The sequence below is a fragment of the Macadamia integrifolia genome, chromosome 8 (genome assembly GCF_013358625.1).
Source record: "Macadamia integrifolia cultivar HAES 741 chromosome 8, SCU_Mint_v3, whole genome shotgun sequence".
In the NCBI taxonomy this organism is placed as follows: Eukaryota; Viridiplantae; Streptophyta; class Magnoliopsida; order Proteales; family Proteaceae; genus Macadamia; species Macadamia integrifolia.
In genome coordinates this window covers 34,160,520-34,181,358 of record NC_056564.1, presented here as the reverse complement: position 1 = coordinate 34,181,358, position 20,839 = coordinate 34,160,520, and the positions used below count along the sequence as shown (strand labels likewise).

The 20,839-nt window shown below is 38.3% G+C and overlaps 3 protein-coding genes across 3 annotated transcripts; 1 reads left to right on the top strand and 2 right to left on the bottom strand.

Moving 5' to 3' along the window:
- Nucleotides 1–1,212: 1,212 nt before the first annotated feature.
- LOC122086252 (alpha-amylase-like) lies at nucleotides 1,213–4,842 on the bottom strand. The gene is made up of 4 exons (XM_042654993.1): nucleotides 4,476–4,842; nucleotides 3,689–3,821; nucleotides 2,024–2,826; nucleotides 1,213–1,656 (listed from the first exon to the last, which is right to left on the bottom strand). The coding sequence occupies exons 1-4, from the start codon at nucleotides 4,632–4,634 to the stop codon at nucleotides 1,405–1,407; spliced, it is 1,347 nt and encodes a 448-aa protein (XP_042510927.1). The 5' UTR covers nucleotides 4,635–4,842; the 3' UTR covers nucleotides 1,213–1,404.
- Nucleotides 4,843–7,374: 2,532 nt separating this feature from the next.
- LOC122086913 (vegetative cell wall protein gp1-like) lies at nucleotides 7,375–8,837 on the top strand. The gene is made up of 2 exons (XM_042655825.1): nucleotides 7,375–7,445; nucleotides 7,928–8,837. The coding sequence occupies exons 1-2, from the start codon at nucleotides 7,375–7,377 to the stop codon at nucleotides 8,835–8,837; spliced, it is 981 nt and encodes a 326-aa protein (XP_042511759.1).
- A 10,240-nt stretch (nucleotides 8,838–19,077) lies between these two features.
- LOC122086912 lies at nucleotides 19,078–20,229 on the bottom strand. The gene is made up of 3 exons (XM_042655824.1): nucleotides 20,138–20,229; nucleotides 19,497–19,570; nucleotides 19,078–19,412 (listed from the first exon to the last, which is right to left on the bottom strand). Exons 1-3 carry the CDS (start codon nucleotides 20,227–20,229, stop codon nucleotides 19,078–19,080), a joined length of 501 nt encoding a protein of 166 aa, XP_042511758.1.
- Between the last annotated feature and the right edge of the window lie 610 nt (nucleotides 20,230–20,839).

Below are 20,839 nucleotides of genomic sequence, written 5' to 3'. Positions count from 1 at the left end.
TCCTTGGTGACTTTGTATACTTGAGGAGTTCTCTCCATCTAATGCTTTTAGTTATGTTTGGATGCCAAAATATGAAAAAAAAAATAAATTGAGTTTGCTAAGAGACAAATTAATCAATGTGCCATCATGATTCTTGTCTTATTATGTTTTTTCTTTTCTTGACATCCAGACATAGCCTAATATTTTGTATTTTGAGTTGGACTTCCAAGCTGCAGCATTTTGTATGTTTTTCCACTTCTTGAAAAAAAAAATAAAAAATAAAAAATAAAAATAAAAAGAGAAAGAAAAAACTTGTAAACTAATTATGGTACACCGAAAAAAACTTGGTTGATCAGACTTTCATAAGCTCCTTCTTGTTTCAAAACGAAGACTCTTAGATTCTCAAGAAGGAATACCAAAACCCAATCACTGAGATTGAGAAGGTTTATGCCAGAAATGTAAGAAGTTAGACTTGTTTAACTCTTAGCTTCTCCAGAAGGAATACCAAAACCAATCACTGAGATTGAGAATGTTTATGCCAGAAATGTAAGAAGTTAGACTTGTTTAACACAGAACATCTGATCCCCGATTGTACAATGGTGGCAGATTGAAATCGTTCTTCAAAAGTTCATGACTTGCATTACTAAAAACAGCTGTGCCCTACATAACAAGTCACTTATGAAACAGCAAAAAATTCTACACTTTGGTTTTATCAAAAGAATTCCAAAGGATTTATTGGTTTATGGGTAAAATTCAATGTAGAAGGAAAATTGATTAAGTAAAATCCCACTTCTTATACTGATTTACCTGAGAATTTTCCTTACATGGAAGAAGAAGTACCAAATTTGCACATAGAAATGATGCAAGGCAACATAAGCAACTTTTTGTAACTATGTACTTCCTCTTTGAAGGTGGCTTTATGACAAAGACACCACAAGGAGCTTCCAATGTCAATGTGTTTCATCCAAGTTCACACTAGTGCTCAAGGACTCGATCGCCAGAGCTCCTGTCATTTATGTATTTTCATTATCCTGTAGTCTTATGCATACACTAAATGGGGATGGCACTACATTCCCCACACCCCACCCCACAATATATATATATATATATATATATTTATAGAGAGAGAGAGAGATCATTACAATTAGTAAGTTGCTTACCAAGTGATGTAGACGACTCAGGCTCAGAATTTTCTTTTATTCAAATCAATATGACTAATTCACACTCATTTATTTCATTAATAATACATGTATAATCTGTATTTGCACTCAGCATCACAGATTTTAAGCAACCATATTTCAGTATTTTGACCATAACATAATGTAAAATGAATCTTGTTCTTAACCTTTGGTAGGTACACCTTTTCCTAATATCTTTTTCCTACACCTATCATTATTATCTCAATGACAAACGAGGAACTCATCACTATTTTTTCTCCCATACACAGTAGCCGTCGCCATTGGCAACAACCTGGAACGTTGGGGGAATAACATTCCCGACATTATATCTTGAACCAATCTTGGCAATAACTTTTTCGTCAATTGCAGCTACATACAGATCAGATTCAGCAGTAATAATACGCACGGTGCTACTTGGTTTGATTCCATTCCTTGACCTTATTGCAGTCAATTTGTTAATCTCACCCATGATTCCATATTCGAATAAGTGATCATAGAACTACACAAAGAAGAAACTAGACAAATTAACAAAAGTAGCATATTGACAGTGAATTCATGAAAGTCTTAAACCTGTACCATGGCCATCCCAAACAACTTGACAAGGGAAGGGAGGCTTAAACACCAATCAAGATTTCCTTTAAAGTTTGAAATCAAAGAAGGTTTGGAAATATTAGGATCAGAAAGGACTTGAAAAGTTAGCTCCACTTCCTCATCCAAATGTTTGTCTAGGACAGGTTGCATGCTAGGAATGAAACTTGTTTAAGCAAAATTAAGACTTCAAAGTTAATAGTGTGTAACACATCCCTGTAGTGAAAGCCAAGGAGCAAGAACATAAAAGAAAATCCAAAACAAATTAAAAAACTTACTATGGAAGGTATCCCTGGGTGAGTGAGAATGTAAACATATCCCTGCAAAGTCATGTTATATGGAAAAGGCGACATCCTCTGTGACCCTGTGTCATGATTGTCAATGAAAGTTACAGAATTTCCTGGCGAGAGCCCAATCAGTCCTGGTGGCCCTCCCTTTGAATCTTTCATCCGCCACAGCTGTCCCTGCACCGCATAATTCAGGATAAATTTGGTTGTGAAATCAAAGGCAGTGACAGCCCCTCCTGCACCTTGTACCCAGTCCATTATTGTATGACGGTGTGAATCCTGGTCATACAATGGATATCCATCCTGACCGTAAGTAAGATTGTACCAAACCTCTCCAACTGCAAAACTTGGATTTGTTTGTTGCATATAGAACTTGGCTATAGCTGGAGAGTATCCAATTGCAAAATCCAATCTCCATCCAACAAAACCAATTTCAGTCTTCAGCCAATTCATCCAATCTGATAGCTCTCTTTGGACTCTTGAGTTGAGGTGGTCAATTTCTGGAGCTATTCCAAAGGATTTCCCAGTGTCAGGATGCCCTGTGCCATCAGAATATTTTTTGTCATCACTACAGATGCAGGATGGCCCCCAGTCAAGGCGATCATCTGGGGTTCCTCCCTCGAAGATGCACAAAATCCCTCTCCCATCTTTCGTCTCTGCATATCTATGGTTTATGACTATGTCTGCAATGCACTGGATTCCGTTGTCATGAAAAGCCTTTATCAGTGTCTTCAATTCATCCTGATTTCCATATTTTGATGCATTCAGATCATACAATCTTCCTGGTATATACCCTGAAGAAAAACACACCAGATTTTGGGAGTAGAAAAGTTAAGGCACTTGGGAAGGAGGGCTATAAGAACTGTTCTATTGATTCAATACATGACTAAAATCCAAATAGCTCAAAAAACTTAAAATTTCACTCTTTTCTAATGCTTCCTTCATTCTATTAAAAAAAAAAAAAATCAAACCTTACTTTTGTGCCACCATCTGGGACCTGCACAAGCTTTAGTTCTGAGTTGTATCTCCTTTTGGGGTGGGGGTGGGATCTCAAGGGTGTTAGAAGGACATAGTCAGTGATGTGAGTCAAGATTCCGAGAGAGTAGGGAGAGTCTAAGTAAATGGATGGAGCCTACTAACTCTGGTTATATTACAATAGAATGAGATAGGAAAGTGCAGAGAGTGTGCAACCCTAATTTCAGACAATCCAAACTTATTTTTATCTTTTTGAAGAAAGCAGCCCACACTTGTTGTCTAAGGAAATAACACAAACAAGTATAATGTGCAAAATCATAACAATTGTGATCTTCTCAACACTGGGCTAAATTCACTTGCTAACCACAATGAAGTTCAATTAATTAGTATTTTCCTCATCATTTCATACTTGTCCAATTAATTAACCATCTCAGATCCATAAAGCACATTATAGGCAATGTTAATCTTATTACTACTGAGTCATGACAGACATGACAGACATGACAGACATCTCAAAAGAAGACCCATGTTGATAAAACCACAGAAAGGGATACTATAAATTTTCTGAAGCAAATTCATTAGATTGAGGAAAGGGAACCATGACAATCAACTAAGGTGTGAACAGATATGATTCCCTATAATAATCTTGACAAGAAGAAGAAGATTCTGCAAAACGAATACCTTGGTCTGCAGCTGATTGAGAGGGTGGAGGAAGCCAAACATGTGTGATCCCAGCGTTTACCATATCAGGAATGTTCTTCTTCAGTGAGTTGTACCATCCTCCTGCCGTCGTCCATGATGACCAATTAAACCCCTGCAAATAAAACACCAATATTTTAAATAAACGAATCTAAATACCATGAGTCCATGACAATTACTCCGTATGGAGAGGATTGACGTGTCCCGCCTGTGCTCCCATGTGAAAAAAACATCTCTGCCCCCATATTTCAGGGAAGAGAAAGATAGGCACAGGGAGGGTTGCCGTAAACAGTGCTCACTGACAGAGAACCACTTCCTGGAAAAACTAATATGAGAAGTAATTGATAATGGATCTTCTGCATGTACGGATTGTATATGTGAGAATCCAACATCAGTCCCTTTTGCTTTCACATTCTTTCACCATTTAAATGGCATGAAGTGGGACTGGTGTTGGATCCTCACGTGTATTTTCACCATGCAAAGGATTCAAATCTCGAAGTATGAAGGATTCAATCTCTTAAAGTGGTTCTCTCTCTCTCCTCCCTAAAGAAGGGATAGGAATATCTTCTCACATGAAGAGAAGAGAGACAGACACATGCGAACGGCTTAGGCCTCGCATTCAGACAGAGGTCTCAAAGATCCAAAGACGAGGACGAGAAAAGACGACTGCCTAGGGTGCTGAAGATGCTGGTGCGCATCCTTTCATTGGTGTTGTGTGCTAATTTTTCCTGCACCAACAACATAAGATTCTTTTACTAGTAATATATACCTGAAATAATATTTGGGCATAGGTGAAGGTGGGTTGAAGAGAAACTGAGAGGCAGAGACAGAAGAACACAGCAACAACATTAAGACCCATTTTTTCTCCCTCCTTCAGGGGTGGGAGGGAAGCATGGAGAGTGAGTTTGAAAGAAAGAAGGCAATCCATTCAGATTTATAGAATGGCTGTGTGGAAAAAAATGCAGTCCTTTTGCTTGACAAAATTGGAGGAACAAATAAAACAATAATTGAAGATGGAAACAAAACCCAAATCAGTGAAGTGCGTCAATCATGGAGGGATGACTCATATACAGGACTTTTCAATTTGAGTAAATGCAAGTTTGATCAGAAACCAGTGCTCAAGCACACTTTTCTACCCACGGCAGGAAATCTGACACCTTTTATCATCTCTTTTGCCTTTACAGAGTGGGTCAAAACTTTAGAGCTCTAACCAATTCTCTGGTTGACTTAACATTGAATTGAATTGAATTGAATTGAATTATTATTATTATTATTATTATTATTATTATTATTATTATTATTATTAGGAAAATTATCTTGTATCATCCTTATTTTTAAAACTTATATAAGATACAATCCTAAACTGTCAAAATTATTAACTTTATCCCTAAAGTCTAACACTGTTACTTTAAAAATCAAAATTACTCTTTTGACCTTCAATGTAAATATAAGGTTAGAAAAGGGCAGTTCTATTTCTTATCTTCAAATCGGTTTCTCTCTGTTCAAACGATTAACGAACCCTAGAATGATGCATTGAAACTCGATCCTAGTAGGAGGCATTGAAGCTCGACCATTTCAGCAGGAGACTACAGGAAGTCGATGTTACTGGGGACTAACAAACAACTTTTATCTTCCAAACACAAACAACATAGACTGATACCAATTGCAACCAATTGCTGGATAAACCAATGCCCATCCTTCTTGGATTCCAAAAGAAAAAAATATTAAATCCCTAATTTTTTAGTTCAACAGAATAACTAATTTCAGAATAAAAAATGAAACTCTTATTTAAGATCTATCGAGAAAATGAATTCAGTAAAAATTTGATAGAACAACAAGAAGATGAATTAAGCTCTTGTTCACTTGAACTGCTTTCATGAACAAGAAATAGATCAATTACCTGTTTGAAAGGAGGAAAAGAGGGAGATTAATTAGATAAAGTCTGCAACCATTCCAGAAAATGGACCTGAGATTAGCATAACCGAACTTAGCAGCAGATATTATCCCAAATTTGCATGCACTTCTACTTTGAACTTATTGATATCAATGAGAGTGGGCATCACTGGGCTGAAATTTATTACAGCAGAGTGCCAATGCGGTTGAAAGTAGTGCATTCCACTAACCAAAAAGAGAGTGTGCACTAGCATAGAGGATCGACAAAACCGTTGCTATTGTTCATAGACTCAAAAGACAGTAGGCTATGCACTAACACAAAGGATCGGAGGTTGAGGTTGCTGCTACTGCTGCTGCTATTCCTGTTCGTAGGCTATGAAGAACAAATCCGCCTTTCTTCTATTCACATCGCCACTGCTATTGTTGTTCGCAGGCTATGAAGAACAAATCCAACTTCCAAATCATCGCCTGCTGGACGTATGGTCGCCTTCAAGGATTTCAGCCTTAAATCCCTAAATCGATCAAAGAAGAAACTCACGCCACGGCTAAAATCACTAAATCGCGTTGGAGGAGAAGGGGGTTTCACCTTTTATGCCTAAATCGATCGGAGGAGAAGGTTTCTATGATGTGCTGAAATCCCTAAATCGCGTCGGAGGAGAAGGGGGTTTCACTTGAAATCAATTAGAGATGAAGATGGAAAAGGAGGCTTCATCTATCGTGTGGGGTGAGTGTTTTTACCTCATAGAGGAAAATACCAAGGGGTAAACTTATCCTTTAAAAAAATTTCAACGGTGCCACATCATCACTTGACGCTTGGGAGCTGACGGAATGGATGTAAGAGACATTATTTCTTCAAAATATGGGAATGCATTAGATATTTTTGCCACTTTAGGGTTATATCTTATATAAGTTTTAAAAACAGGGGTGGTACAAGATAATTTTTCTTATTTTATATATATATATATATATAAAATAAATTTTAATCAATTTGATTCGTCTAAATTGTTTAATTAAATGGTCTTCATTTTGAAACTAAAATCAGACAATAATATTAAATCGTTTCACGATTTTGAATTTTGATGTAATTGGCTTGATTTGATTTCTAGTAAACAATTTAAATTTGATTTTGACACAGAGAAGCAATTATGATGATGTCATGAAGCACATGTCTTATGTGTGTCTGATTTTGAGATAAGAAGTATCACAAGCAGAGGAGACTTTATCAGAATGATCTTGCAAATCTTTTCAGACTTTCTTGATGTTGCAAAGCTTGTCAAGGGCAGTGAGAGCATAGCTATAAAAAGAACCAATAGTATATGAGGCTAACGGAATATTCTGGTTCTTCAAAAACTGCTGTGTATCTGCTCCAAGAGGCTCTGGAAAATAGTTTAAAAATACTTGCTTTAAGTTTTCATCATCAATACCACCAATTTTATGAAATCAGTCGGTCATTCTGGAGAAATGTCTGTCAAGATCTGGCCGAAGAAGAGAACAACACTTCATCTGAAGAAATTCATCTCGGGCCTTTGAGAGGTCATTTGAAACAGGGCCAAGAAACTCTTGATAGAGAGTGGTAACAAACTGGCTTTCAGTCAGCTGTACAATTTGTAGTTGTCTGTAAGGACCAAGAGCTAAATACCATTCCCTGAGTTTGCCTTGGAGTCTTGTAACAAATTTGGACAAGTCAGTGACTGTTGAAGCTCCTTCATGAAGTAGTTCTGGTCATAAATACTTTGACCTCTGTGACTGTGATGATTGTCTTCAAGATTATGACGATGACTTCCCTCCCTCTCGTTGTTCTTCTAGACGAAAGTCTCCTCAGCACCAATTACAAGAACGATATGAGGTGGGTGATCCTTTTGATGGACCCCTGAGCACTGAATCAAAATACCCTTTCTTTGTCAAGTATGGTACCCCCAAGACTTCTCCTACATCTTCCTTCTCTCCATGTTAACCTCCTCCAAAACCTAATTTACATCCTCCAGTTGTTCCTCCCTGTTGTATGTATACTCTAGGATCTTCCTCTTCTTCTCCTCTTAAACCATTTCCCAGCCTCCATGATAGTGGTCCAGATGTTCATGGTATTTGACAAGTCTAGAAGGTTAAACCACCAGTTCAAGCCACAGGACGTTCTAAACACATTTCTCCTGCTGAAGCAGCTTTGAATTGGCAGGCAAAAAATGCTACTGTCCAGAATCAGTACCTTGAGCGTATTTTGGTTCAGACTCAATAAACTCATGGTACTCTGTCCCATCATGATCATCTTCTTCAATCTCTCCGAAGAGAAATTGATCAGGTCCATATTGAACTTGCTGGAATTACTTCTAGTGTTGCTGATACTATTACAACTTTTGCCCTTATTGGCCAGAAAGAAAAGCACCTCCGGTACCTTGAAGCTCAACTTCATCAAATGCAACAACAACAACCCCGTGCTCCTTCTTTTGCCTCTTCTCGGAACCAGCAACCACTTCCGATAACAGTTCCCAGCTTTGTTCCACAAGTTCCTTTTGCTCTAGATACCTCTCCTGCACCACCTGTTATTTCTTCTTCACGAACTTTTCCTACTAAAGAATTGAAAGAACTTCAACGACAACAACGTGCTCTTCCCAAAAGAACACGAGCAGTCAGAGGACGTGCTCGCAGTAGAATACCATCAGCCTGGACATCCACTACAGCACTTATGGATCTTAGTGACTATGAGGATGAATTTGCAGATGCCCTACCAGTACCACCTCCATTTACCCCTTATCCTATGCCAGTCTCCTACCCTGCACCTCCACCTCCTGACCCCCTTAGGATAACTACACCAGTTCCTCCATCTCCTATCCTTGTGTCCACAACACCTCCTAAATCCATCCATACCATCATATCCCCTCCAGAAAACACTCTCTCTGCGTTCCTTACAAACCTTACTATCCCCGACCCTCTTCCTTCTTTCATGAATGAAGGACCAATACCTGCTGCACCTCATGTTTCTGAAATGGATGATGACCATGAAATACAGAATCCTGAAGAAACACCTAGACGGCCCCCTGTCCCACCTACTCCTTTTACTCCATATCAAAACCAGGACCCTAAGCAATTTTTTACCCTGGATGATATTCCTGTTTCTAAATGGGCGTCTCAAATTGCTGATTTTCATGCATGGATAAATGCAAAACTACTTCATGAAAGAGCTTCAACAGTCACTGTCTTGTCCAAATTTGTTGTAAGAATCCAAGGCAAACTCAGGGAATGATATTTAGCTCTTGGTCCTTACAGACAACTACAAATTGTACAGCTGACTGAAAGCTAGTTTGTTACCACTCTCTATCAAGAGTTTCTTGGCCCTGTTTCAAATGACCTCTCAAAGGCCCGAGATGAATTTCTCCAGATGAAGTGTTGTTCTCTTCTTCGGCCAGATCTCGATAGACATTTCTCCAGAATGACCAACCGATTTCATAAAATTGGTGGTATTGATGATGAAAACTTAAAGCAAGTATTTTTAAACTCTTTTCCAGAGCCTCTTGGTGTAGATACACAACAGTTTTTGAAGAACCAGAATATTTTGTTAGCCTCATGTACTATTGGTTCTTTATACAACTATGCTCTCACTGCCCTTGATAAGCTTTGCAACATCAAGAAAGTCTGGAAAGATTTGCAAGATCATTCTGATAAAGTCTCCTCTGCTTGTGATACTTCTTATCTCAAAATCAAATGCAGAGGTGACAAATCTTGTGACTGTGCTACCAAAAAAACTTCTCATCACCAAAGGTTTCCCCCTTTCTCTCAGAAATGGAAGCCCCGACTCAAAAAGAAGTTTTCCTTTCATTCTCCAAAGAAAAAATGGAGATTTCTTAAGAAAAAACAACATAGAGGAAAAAACAAGTTCACTGCTTGTTATGTCTGTGGAAAAAATGGACATTTTGCCAAGAATTGTCCCCTGTCTTGGAAGAAAGATAAGATCATACACATACTATCCTCTCTTCACCATGAAGATCTCCAGGATGCTGACCTCGAATCCTTATATTCCCTTGATGAAGCCCCTATAGATCTTTCTTTATTTGCAATTGACTTCCATGATACAGACTCAGACCTAGAGTCTTCTCTCTCCGAGTCCGAGGAATCTGATCCCCTCTACCAGGTGATACCTTTCCTTTCTCCTACCCAAACCAATGCCCAATCCCCTCTCCTTCAAAGCCAGCCAGTTTCCCTCCCTCATGTCTCCATCCAAATACTTCCTGAACCATATGCTAAACCCATAAACCTTATTGCTTTCTTAGACACAGGAGCTGCTACAACAATCTTGAATCCAAAGGTTCTCCCTATACCTTTTTGGAAGCCTCAGAATCCACCCTTACCATTTCTTGCAGCAAATGGTGAAATCTTCCATATCACCTTCGTGTCTCGCCAACCCATAAAAATCCAACTTCTTCCTACCTTGTCTATTACCCATACAGTCCTAGGAACCCATTTTCCTGGAAAAGACTTCATCATCGGCTTTGATGTCCTTAGCCACCTTCCTCTCCGATGGACTCCCCAAGGTCTTGTCTATAAGCAACAGCTTCTTCCTTGGTCTCCTATTTCTAACCTCTTTTTTGCATGTCCCTCTTTGTTTGAAGAAATTAAAGCACATATCTTCAACACCTCTTGTGCAGAATCTCATTTGGATTTTCTTATTAAGTGTTCTAACCTTTATGGCAGAACCCTGATTTCTTCATTACACTTCCTTTTAAGAAAAATGAAGATATCAATCCGACAAAAGCCAGCCATCCAGGTCTCAACCCAAAGCATCTTTCATTGGCTATTCAAGAGATTCAGCAACTTTAGTCCCAAGGACTTTTGGAACCAACCTTCTCTCCATGGGCATGCTAGGCATTTTATGTCAACAAACGAACAGAACAAATTTGTGGAAAATTGAGAATGGTGATTAATTATCGGCCTTTAAATTTCCTTTTGGCTGATGAAAAATTTTCTCTCCCAACACGATCGGCCTTACTTCTTCAGTTAGCCCATGCTACTGTGTTCTCCAAGTTTGACCTCAAAGCAGGATTTTGGCAACTTGGAATTGTCCCGAAAGACAGACCAAAGACAGCTTTTTGCATTCCAGGCTATCATATGCAATGGACAGTCATGCCTTTTGGTCTCAAAACGGCACCTTCTATCTTCCAGAGAGCTATGATGAAGATCTTTGCTCCCATCCAAGACCATGCACTCATATATATATATATTGATGATATTCTCCTCTTCTCCAAAAATGAGTCTGATCATCTTTTGCTTCTCCAACAATTTCATCATATTGTTCAGAACTATGGTCTAATGCTCTCTCCCAAGAAGATACAAATTGGCATCCCTTCTATTGATTTTCTCGGTGTTACCATCTCTAATGGCCAATATCAACTGCAGCCTCATATTGCAACATCATTACAGTTATTTTCAGATGGTCTGCTTACCAAAAATCAAGTTCAACAATTTCTTGGTATTGTCAACTATATGACAGAGTTTCTTCCTCAACAGATTATTCATACTTCTCTGTTGCATCAGCTTTTGTGAAAGAAAGTTCCCCCATGGTCTGCTGTTCACACATCAGCTATACAGGTTTTAAAGAAACTCTCTAAGAACCTCCCCATACTCTAGATTCCCTCTACTGGAAAAAGAATCTTACAAACAGATGCTAGTGACACTCACTGGGGTGCAGTCCTTCTGGAAGAACAACCTTCCACCACTACAAGAACTGTTTGTGGATACAAAAGTGGATCTTTCAAACCTTCTGAAACTCATTATTATTCTACTTTCAAAGAGATTCTAGCAGTCAAGCGTGGCATATAGAAAAATTCCGATTCCATCTAATTGGTCATCAGTTCCTTGTTGAACTCGATATGTCTAGCTTCCCATGTATGCTTGAATTTTGACAGAAGAATCTCCCTCAGGCACAACTTCTCCGATGGGCTCAGTGGTTTTCCCAATGGTCTTTTAATGTTAAACACATTAAAGGAAAAGAAAATGTATTGGCATACTTCCTCTCCCGACCTCCTTCAACCTTTGCCATTATCCCTTTACTTTTTCCTATAACCCCTGGTGCCTCTACTTCCCAATCTCCGCCACTACCACCTGGCCATAACCTTTGTTGTTCCCTTCCTCCAACCCTTCCACCAGAAATCCTCTAAGATCTCACATTACGAACAGTCCTCTCTTATAGCAAGTCTACAGCTCTCCAACTCCTCGAAGTATCTCTTCGAAGATATGGACTCCCCATCTCAGGACTTTGCTTTCATCCTGACTATCCTTTCGTAACCATGTTTACCTTCACCTCTCCTGCTGAAATTTCAGACTTCCCCCTCATTTACAAGTGCATTTTCTGGCACCTCTGTTCCACTCACACCATCGCTTTTAGCTTTCCCCTTCTCACCCTTCATTGGTTCCTTGTCCGATGGAATGCTCCTATGTACCACCGACCTAACAATCTTGTCCTACAGTTTCTTCAACTATTTGCTCCACCAGATCATTGGCTTGATCTGCTATTTGGGTATTTCCCCTCATCTGATGACCCATATTAGGATATCCCCCAAATCATAATCCTCTTTCACCGACCCCCTATCATCCATCAGACCTTTGACCAACACCAACAACCCTGCCATCACATTCAATATGTGTCTGATTTCCATATCTATGGACTCAAATCATATAATCTCTACCACACCCGCTTTGGCCATCAAGAAGAATGGAGACTATTTCTTGCCACAATGTGTCGGGCCAATGACACTCTACCATAACAAGTTCTGGCCCCACTTCTTGTCCGTTTTGATAAAGCTTGGGATCTTCACCAAATTGGACAGCTCACTGATCCTTAAATCGAGCGTCTCCTCGATGCACACAACGACTGGCTCATTGATCATGCTACCTTTTATCCTACCAGCAGCACTGACAGTTCGGACACCGAATAAATGGTCCCTACTGTGTTAAATAAGTAAAAAGTGTGTAACGTTATCTTCTAGTATTTCGTGTCTGTTGTCCTCCAATGACACGTGATGCATGGCCCACATGTTTGGGATCCAAAGTTGTAATACTATTTGTGTGCGTGTAGTGTGTAATATGTAATCCTGACCTTATAAAAAGGGCCCTTGGCTTAATGAAAAGAGGAAGTCCATTCAGTAGTGAAAATCATCTGTGAAAACCTGGTATCAGAGCCAGGCGGTGTGTGGATGTAAGTTCCGATGCGTGTCTGGGGGGTACTAACGTACTTAGTCCCACATCAGGGAGACTTAGCCAACACCACGATCATATAAGTCCCTGAACGCCTTCCCTGGACAAGCCGGTTTTAAGGGGAGCAAAGGGCTCCACCCAGGGCTTGTCACTGTTTGAAAACCATGGGAGTATGGGACATACGTCACATACCACGAATAAACCATGTGAATGGGCTTCCATTGCCATTTCTACTCCTTAGGTTTGTGATAGGTAACTGAATTGTTTTGACATGTAATAATAAGGGTACACATCACTCCTCTCCTCTGAACTAAGGCGAAATATCAACTTGACCCACCACCTTTCCGAAAATATCACTCCCCTCCCCTACATAAAAAAGATGCTATCTAATAGCCCCAACCATTAGATTTGGTTGTTAAGTCAGGTTAAATTTTTTTATAATCCCAAAAATGCATTCTAATTGTGAAATGCCCAAGATACCCCTGATATTCAGCCCTCTTCCTCTTCCTCTTTCTCTGTCGCTAAAACACGAACAACCCTCTACCTTTGTGGCTGAACTGAAGGAGAAGGAGAAGAAGCTTCATCCTTCTCGTTACGCCGTGTACAGTCATAGAGATCGGCGCTCTTCCTAAGGGCTAGAGTTTATAAATAGTACAGATCTGAGAAGTGAGAACTGAGATACATTCGAGATTCCAGATCCATCTGAAATCTTGAAATCGGACTCTGCCCTGGTTTCAATTTCACAACTGCTACATTCATTCCTTCTCAGATCGATTCTAGTTGTTCGTGTTTCAGTGACAAAGAAAGAGAAAGAGGAAGAGGAAGAGAGATGAATATCAGGCGTATCTTGGGAATTTCACATAACTTTAGCATTGTACTTTTTTTCCCCGCATATCTTCCGTTTTTCAGAATATTGCTGCTCGGAACACAAGGAAATGTCTGGTTTTCCCTCAAAACCTCCATTGAGCTTCCAGCATTTAGGATCAGAGCATTCCTTCAGGACATTTTTAGGGTTCCCTTGTGTTGAATGCAATATAATTATTACCCTCAATTGAAAGAACACTACATATATCCCTTCATAGTTCAATCTCATGCAGAAAGAAATAAAATTCTTACATCAAAACCCAAAAAAAGGAAGCTTCTTGTTAGAATTTAGATTTACCTAGAATTGGTTCAAAGACACTGGCTTTCCAAACTCCTTTATGTTATATGCCGAGAAATGGACAAGAGCTGCATAATTGCTACTCGAACCCATGTGATAGGATATAACATTCCTAGACTCATTTACGAAATTCTTATCAATCCCATATTGAAGAGCAGCACCAAAGCATTCATTAATATGTGAAAGCACATTAATCTTAGCCAATTCAGTAGCTTGAAGCAACCCCTTCCGCTCTACCTGCCCAAAGTAGGGCGGAACTGATATAACCGCATCCTTGGTAGGCACCTTAGAATGTACCTCCACTAAATTTCTTCCATAACTAAGAATCATCGCCACCAACTCCTCTACAGAATAAACAGTAACACCATTGTCTATCCTAATAGCCGCTGCTCCTCTTGAATCTTCTACCAAATCAAATGGTAGGTACTGCGAATCAAGAAAGTCCTTCACGTACTTCAGAGGTTTCCTCATCATATCCCTAAGGTTTGAATATACCTTATCAGGATATCTAGCTACAATTCCTACTGCTTCCTCACCAAGAAGATGATTCCCTCCTATGAATGTGACTAATACTGGGGATTTTCGCTTCAACATCGCATTAATGGCTACCGAAATCGGACTCTGCCCTTGTTTCAGATTTGCAACTGCTACCTTCATCCCTTCTCAGATCGATTCGAGCTATTCGTGTTTTAGCGACAGAGAAAGAGGAAGAGGAAGAGGGCTGAATATCAGGGGTATCTTGGGCATTTCACAATTAGGAGGGTATTTTGGGGATTATAAAAAGATTTAGCTTGACTTAACGACCAAATCTAACAGTTGGGGCTGTTAGAGAGCATCTTTTGCTTGTAGGAGAGGGGAGTGATATTTTCGAAAAGGTGGTGGGTCAAGTTGATATTTCGCCTTAGTTCAAGGGAGGGGAGTGATGTTTACCCTAATAATAATAATAATAATAATAATAATAATAATAATAATAATAATAATAATAATAATAATACAAGAAAGGGCATCACAGTCACTCCCCTTGCCATTGCTCCTTTTTTTTTTTTTATGGATGCCATTGCTACTCTTTGCTGTGGAGTCTCACTCCATTCTATCATTTCTCAAGAGAATGTGATTGGAGGACTTAAGGGGGTGTTTGGTTTGATAAATCAAATGTTGTATGTATTGGATATGAATGTCAATCTTTTGATAGACATTCTTCTGAATTATGTTTCTTGCTGAAAAATCGTTTGGTTGCCTTGAGGTTGGTACATGTTTCTTACTGAAAAACTATTTGGTTACCCTAAATCTGTGTAGTGATTCTTGTTGTAAAACTATTTGGTTAACCTAAATCTGTGTAGTAATTTTTCTTATAAAACTGTTTAGTTAAACTGAAGTGCTACATTCTTATGACTTTAAAATCTAAGTGTTCTTTGGTATCTTTTATTTTGAACATAAGTTGGGAGTTACCGAGTTAGCACGTTATGATTTATGACCTATGGATCCGGTTCTGCCAGACCACTATGACTCCTTACCAGAGAGAGGGGTGGTAAGGATTCTTCTTGTCATCAGTCATCACTTCACTCCAAAGTGGTGAAGTGAAAAACTGTAACCTTTTTTATTATATTTTATTTATTTTTAAATAATTTAAAAGTGATTTATCTTTATGTCATTATTATAATTTATTCTTGCTTCACAAATTTTTTCGAGTACACATGTGAAATGACATGATTTATCATTGATTAAAAAAATATATATGTTTTACTGAAAGGGCAACGAAGGTATAACTTTCTTTTCACTCACCTTGGTTACAATATGGTTTTTCCATTAAAAAAAAGACCCCACAATTTTGCATTAAAGCATAATTTGCAGTATGACTCAAGTATCCGCCACTTTTGCAAACTGAAAGGATCGTAAATTTTAAATATAAAAAATAGTGCTATGATCTCATTGTTCGTATGTCAGATTTCAGCCATCATACAGTTGGTAGAGTGGGAAAATAAGGTATCAAAAAGTCTTCTGAAAGTTCAATATTTTAAAGAATAATATCCTCAAGGACAAGTTTGCCTTGACCCATGGTGAAGAGAGAATTTCTTAATCCACATGTTCCAGTGGTTGATGAGACTCGTCGAACAGTGTTAAGGGCATTTTTGATTTCTTATAATAAGGGCACAGAATAATGACAGCCCAATGGCTAGATTATCCTCCTCAATACTAAACGAGGGAAAGAATGACAAAATTTTAAAATGCTTCAAATTTCATAAAAATATTTCTTTTACACCAAATATAGTAACCATTGCTGGGACAAAATTCTAAAGGTTGGACAGAAACCAATTCATATCACATTTATTTACAAAAGATCCATGCGTACATTATCTTTGTTGTCATTATGCATTCTTTAATTTAGGCATGAACAACAGATACCTCTTGCGTGCAAGCATCAAGACCCATGCGGTCCTCGTGATTTTCTCCTTAATCATAAGAAGCAAAACTGAGCTTAGCACAATTTTCAGAATTTGAGCATGCAATCCTTTGAAGAAACCTAGCAATCCTTTGAAGAAACCTAGCAACCCTTCCCTGTTCCAAATTGAACATAATACACTTGAGACAGTTTTGGAGGACTTGGGTATAGCCTCCTTGGACCCATCACAATCTGGGTCAGCAACCTGGATCATAACTTTACACCTGTTCAAACAACATACTAATGTGATAGATTTGTGCACCAAATTTGAATTCAACAGCCGTACCAATCAGTAAGGAGGAAGTGACATCTAAAAGCAGAGTAGTTGTAATTATTGACTCCATGAAGTCATCACTTGAGTAAGTCCACGCCTTGAACCCAACAGAACCAACCCAGTAAAAAAGAGGCCAGCGAATAAAAAAACATGGATGCATATCCTTGGTTAAGTTCTCATCTGAAAAGAGAGCCCAAATAAGCCACAAAAGAATGAAATTGTTGATACCATATAATCTGTGTTCTGGTGGAACAGCTAGAAAACAATCATAATTTTAAGACTCAATTCAACCATAGCTAACCACTTCAGTAAAGTTTCTAAATCCTAATCTACATGGGTATACAGGAAACAGGGAACTCAGTAAACATTTTGGTTTGACTGCTTCCACATGTCTTCAATTTCTACCCTTTCTTTCTCACACAAGTTTTAGTTTATAAAACTTTGATTCAATCTCTAGGCTTTTCCTCCATCCAATCTCTAGGCATCCAGTCATAAGTGTAATTAACCACTGCTTCATTAATGCAACTTGCAACACTCAAAAGCTAGAAACAAAGGCAAACTGTGATATGAAAGATTGCAGGTTCTTGGTCCCAAGCCCTTGGTATAGTGAAAGAACCTGACCACTTGAAATTGCTTCCCACAAAACATCTGAGATGTCCCCAACTTCAAAATCTGGAATCTCATCAGTCAAAAAAATTGTAATGAAATAAATGTTGTCCTTTGAGAATAAAAATATAGCATTAGAAGGACAAACATCCAACTCTGTTACTTTCCAATAAAACTCATAGTACCTTCTTATAGAAGCTTAACGATCACCAACTGATCAATTTAAGTGAGAGAGTTCAAAAATACTCATTGCACATTCTCATCAAAAGGATCACGCAACAAAGATAGTCAATAGCAATAAAATAAAGATAGTCATAAACACCAATTCCTAAATATATTGACATAAGGAATAATCTAAGCATTATAAATGTTTGTCATAAATTGTCCAACCATTTACTCATGTTTTGAAACAACACATTAATCATAAGTAAATAAAGTGACGCTTCCTCAGTCTTGACCACCATCTTCGATATTCTTCATGTAGTGTTCAAACACCATAGGCTTATTTGCATCATTGGCATTCAAGAAGATGGGAGCTAATTCCTTATGTTGCATGAAGAATTGTTTAGCACGCAATTTTTTATCAAACTCAACTTCTGGAAGTGCATCAATCTGAGTATATAAGTTTTTTACAAATTCCTTCCAGGGGTCTTGTCTGGCCATCTCCACAATTGCATTTTCTATCACCTTTATAGGACTACTAACCTTCTCTGCACCTCCTTTCTTCTTCTTCTCTTTACTTGTCACCCCTGAACTAGGCCTACCATGGGAACGATTGCTACTTACATCGGTAGTAGAACAGGAACTTTCACCAACATTATCATCAACATTGTCATAATTGTCCATGTTAATGAAATCATCAATTGGCACTGGAATGTAAGGCTAGTCCTCATTGAAAGCATCAGATAAGTGTGAAGATCTAGCCCCGGTAGCAATTTCATTATGCAGCCAATCGTCAACTTGTAGGTGAATGGGAAGCACTCTATGCTCTTTCCAAAATCTCTGCTCGTTTTTCTACCAAAAAAAAAAAAAAAATTGATAATTAACTCTTAGATTGTTAGAATACTAAACTACTAACTTTACTTTTAATTTAAATTTCTAACAATCTAGAAATAATGCTTCTCAAACATTTAATTTACCTTGAATTCATTCCACACATGTTGTGGTGCATCAAACTGCTTATCATGATCATTCCAACCCATTCCACTATTTTTTTGCAAGTCACCAAGCGACTTCAGCCTTGCTTTCCATACCCTGTAGTGACTGTGGCACTGTATCCAGTCATATGTCATATGAAATCTATCATATAATTCAGTTGAGATTACTTGAAATCGTTCTTTTTTCAACCCATTGTCTCCATTCTTCCCACTTTGTTGTTTGTGCAGAAGACGCTCCAACAAGTAGTGAGATATCTCAGAAGGCCATGTGGCAATTTTTAAGTTAAAACTCTCAACTGTGTCCATCTTTGCTACAATGAATCCTGATATCAAATATTCACCCCCCCCAAAAAAAAAAAGAAATAATTGTAACCATCCAAAAAAAGCATAATATTCCAAAGAACGCATATTAATAGTCAAACAATAATATGAAAACAATTATTACAAACCAAGAAACACAAAACATGTTCATGTAATTCAAATTACAAAATCTAAAAATGAAACCAAGTCTAGTTCAAGTAGTTAGGACAAAAGAAAAATGGATTCAGTTTGTATCTTCTTGTGATTCATATGAAGAATCATGCATTTCTTGATTTGAATCATCTCCTGCCATCCAATCATTCCACATATGATTACCATCTCCTCTCGGAATTGGTCCTAATCAAAGTTATCAACTTCATCATCAACGTCAGAATCTTCATCATTGTCTTCTACTTCTTCATTAGTATTCTCATCTATAACTGCATTCTCCTGTGTAAGCCATTCCTCTTCTTCTTGAACACTATTTTGGGTAAGGATATGATTGTGTATCATAACACAAGCTTTTACAATCCTAGCCTGAGTCTTGAAAGGATACTCTGGTTGGGTTTTCAAAATCTTGAATCTTGACTTCAACAGTTCGAAAGCCGGTTCAATTACGTTACTTAATCTTGAATGACGCAAGTTGAACAATTCTTTCTTGTCAGCAGGTGACACATTCAAATTTCTCCACTCTTTCAAGTGGTATCGAACATTATGGTAGGGTCTTAAGAACCCCTTCTAGTTTGCAAACCCTGCATCTACAAGATAGAATTTACCTTTAGGAATTGATAGCTTCGCCTCACCTTCTCTGTGAATGGTATCATTTAATATTCGTGAATCAGATGCCAATCTTTCCCAACCAGAAGTATATATGTGAACTTCATATCAAAATCACAAACTACTAGGATATTTTGCGATATATTTCCCTTCCTATCACGAAATATTCGATGTTGAGCAATTGGTACCCATACAGGGACATGCGATCCATCTATGGCTCCAATGCAATCCTTGAAGTAAGGGTAAAATTTTCTATGGTTATCCAATATTTGCTCGTGTGTTTTGGTATTCGGAGGCTTCAACAATACAGGTTACAGTTTGAGAACTACTCCCAAAACACCATTGAAATACCGATTGATAGTTTCACCTGAATGCCCAAACATATGTAAGATGATGCAGTTCTTAACATTGTGATTGTGTATAAAAAATAACCATTTGTTCTTCCACTTGAACGTTAATTGTATCATACAGAAGACCCTTGGCATGCATCACTTGACATAGGTTAAAGAACCCCTTTTGGCTCATTTTTATCATGTTTTGACATGTCTTATTAGTATGTCCATTAATTCGCTGTGTCTCAATGGAGCCACGTCAAGGCTCATTATGATAAGGTTGTTTAAGTAGAAACAATTTCTTATACTGTTCCACTGCTATAACAACTACAGTAGCCACAAACATTATTACTTTCTTGCACCTCTGATAATACTCATCGTATTCATCATCACTATCCATTTTTTACGTAAATCTACAACTCCATGAAATCGAAATAGAGAGTAGTAGACAGAAAAACAAGAAAGTGAGAGAGAGAGAGAGAGCGACAGAGATTACCAGTCACAGGCGGTGGACTCTCGGTGAGAGAGTATCAAAACAGAGAAGGTTCTTCACAATATTGCAGGTTTAGTGGCCTCTGTAGAGAGCGTCTTCCCACTTTCCCCTTTTATATTAGGTGTTAAAATGGTTGCTCAAATCTGAGTTTTAGTGTTGACATAAACTCAAATTTGAGGGACATCCTTTGTAATATGGTCATTCATTGGAAGTAGGTGCCTCTCTTATGACGGTCATGCTAGTAGAATCAAACAACTCAAAAATTAAGAATTATCATTCTAAAGAATGTCATCCCGAGGATTTACCGAACCAAACACCCCCTAAGTCTACGCAATGGTGGACTGTTGAAACCCTGTAATGACGGATATGTAGGGAACTTTATGTGCAAGTGGGGATGAGAGGGACAAATGAAGTGCCAGTTACGAGTGTGACAAAGTATCATATACAATGGTTCATCCTTTGATGTGTGGAGGATAAGAGACGCAAGGTTTCCTTTACTTTGATTTTTTTTTTTTTT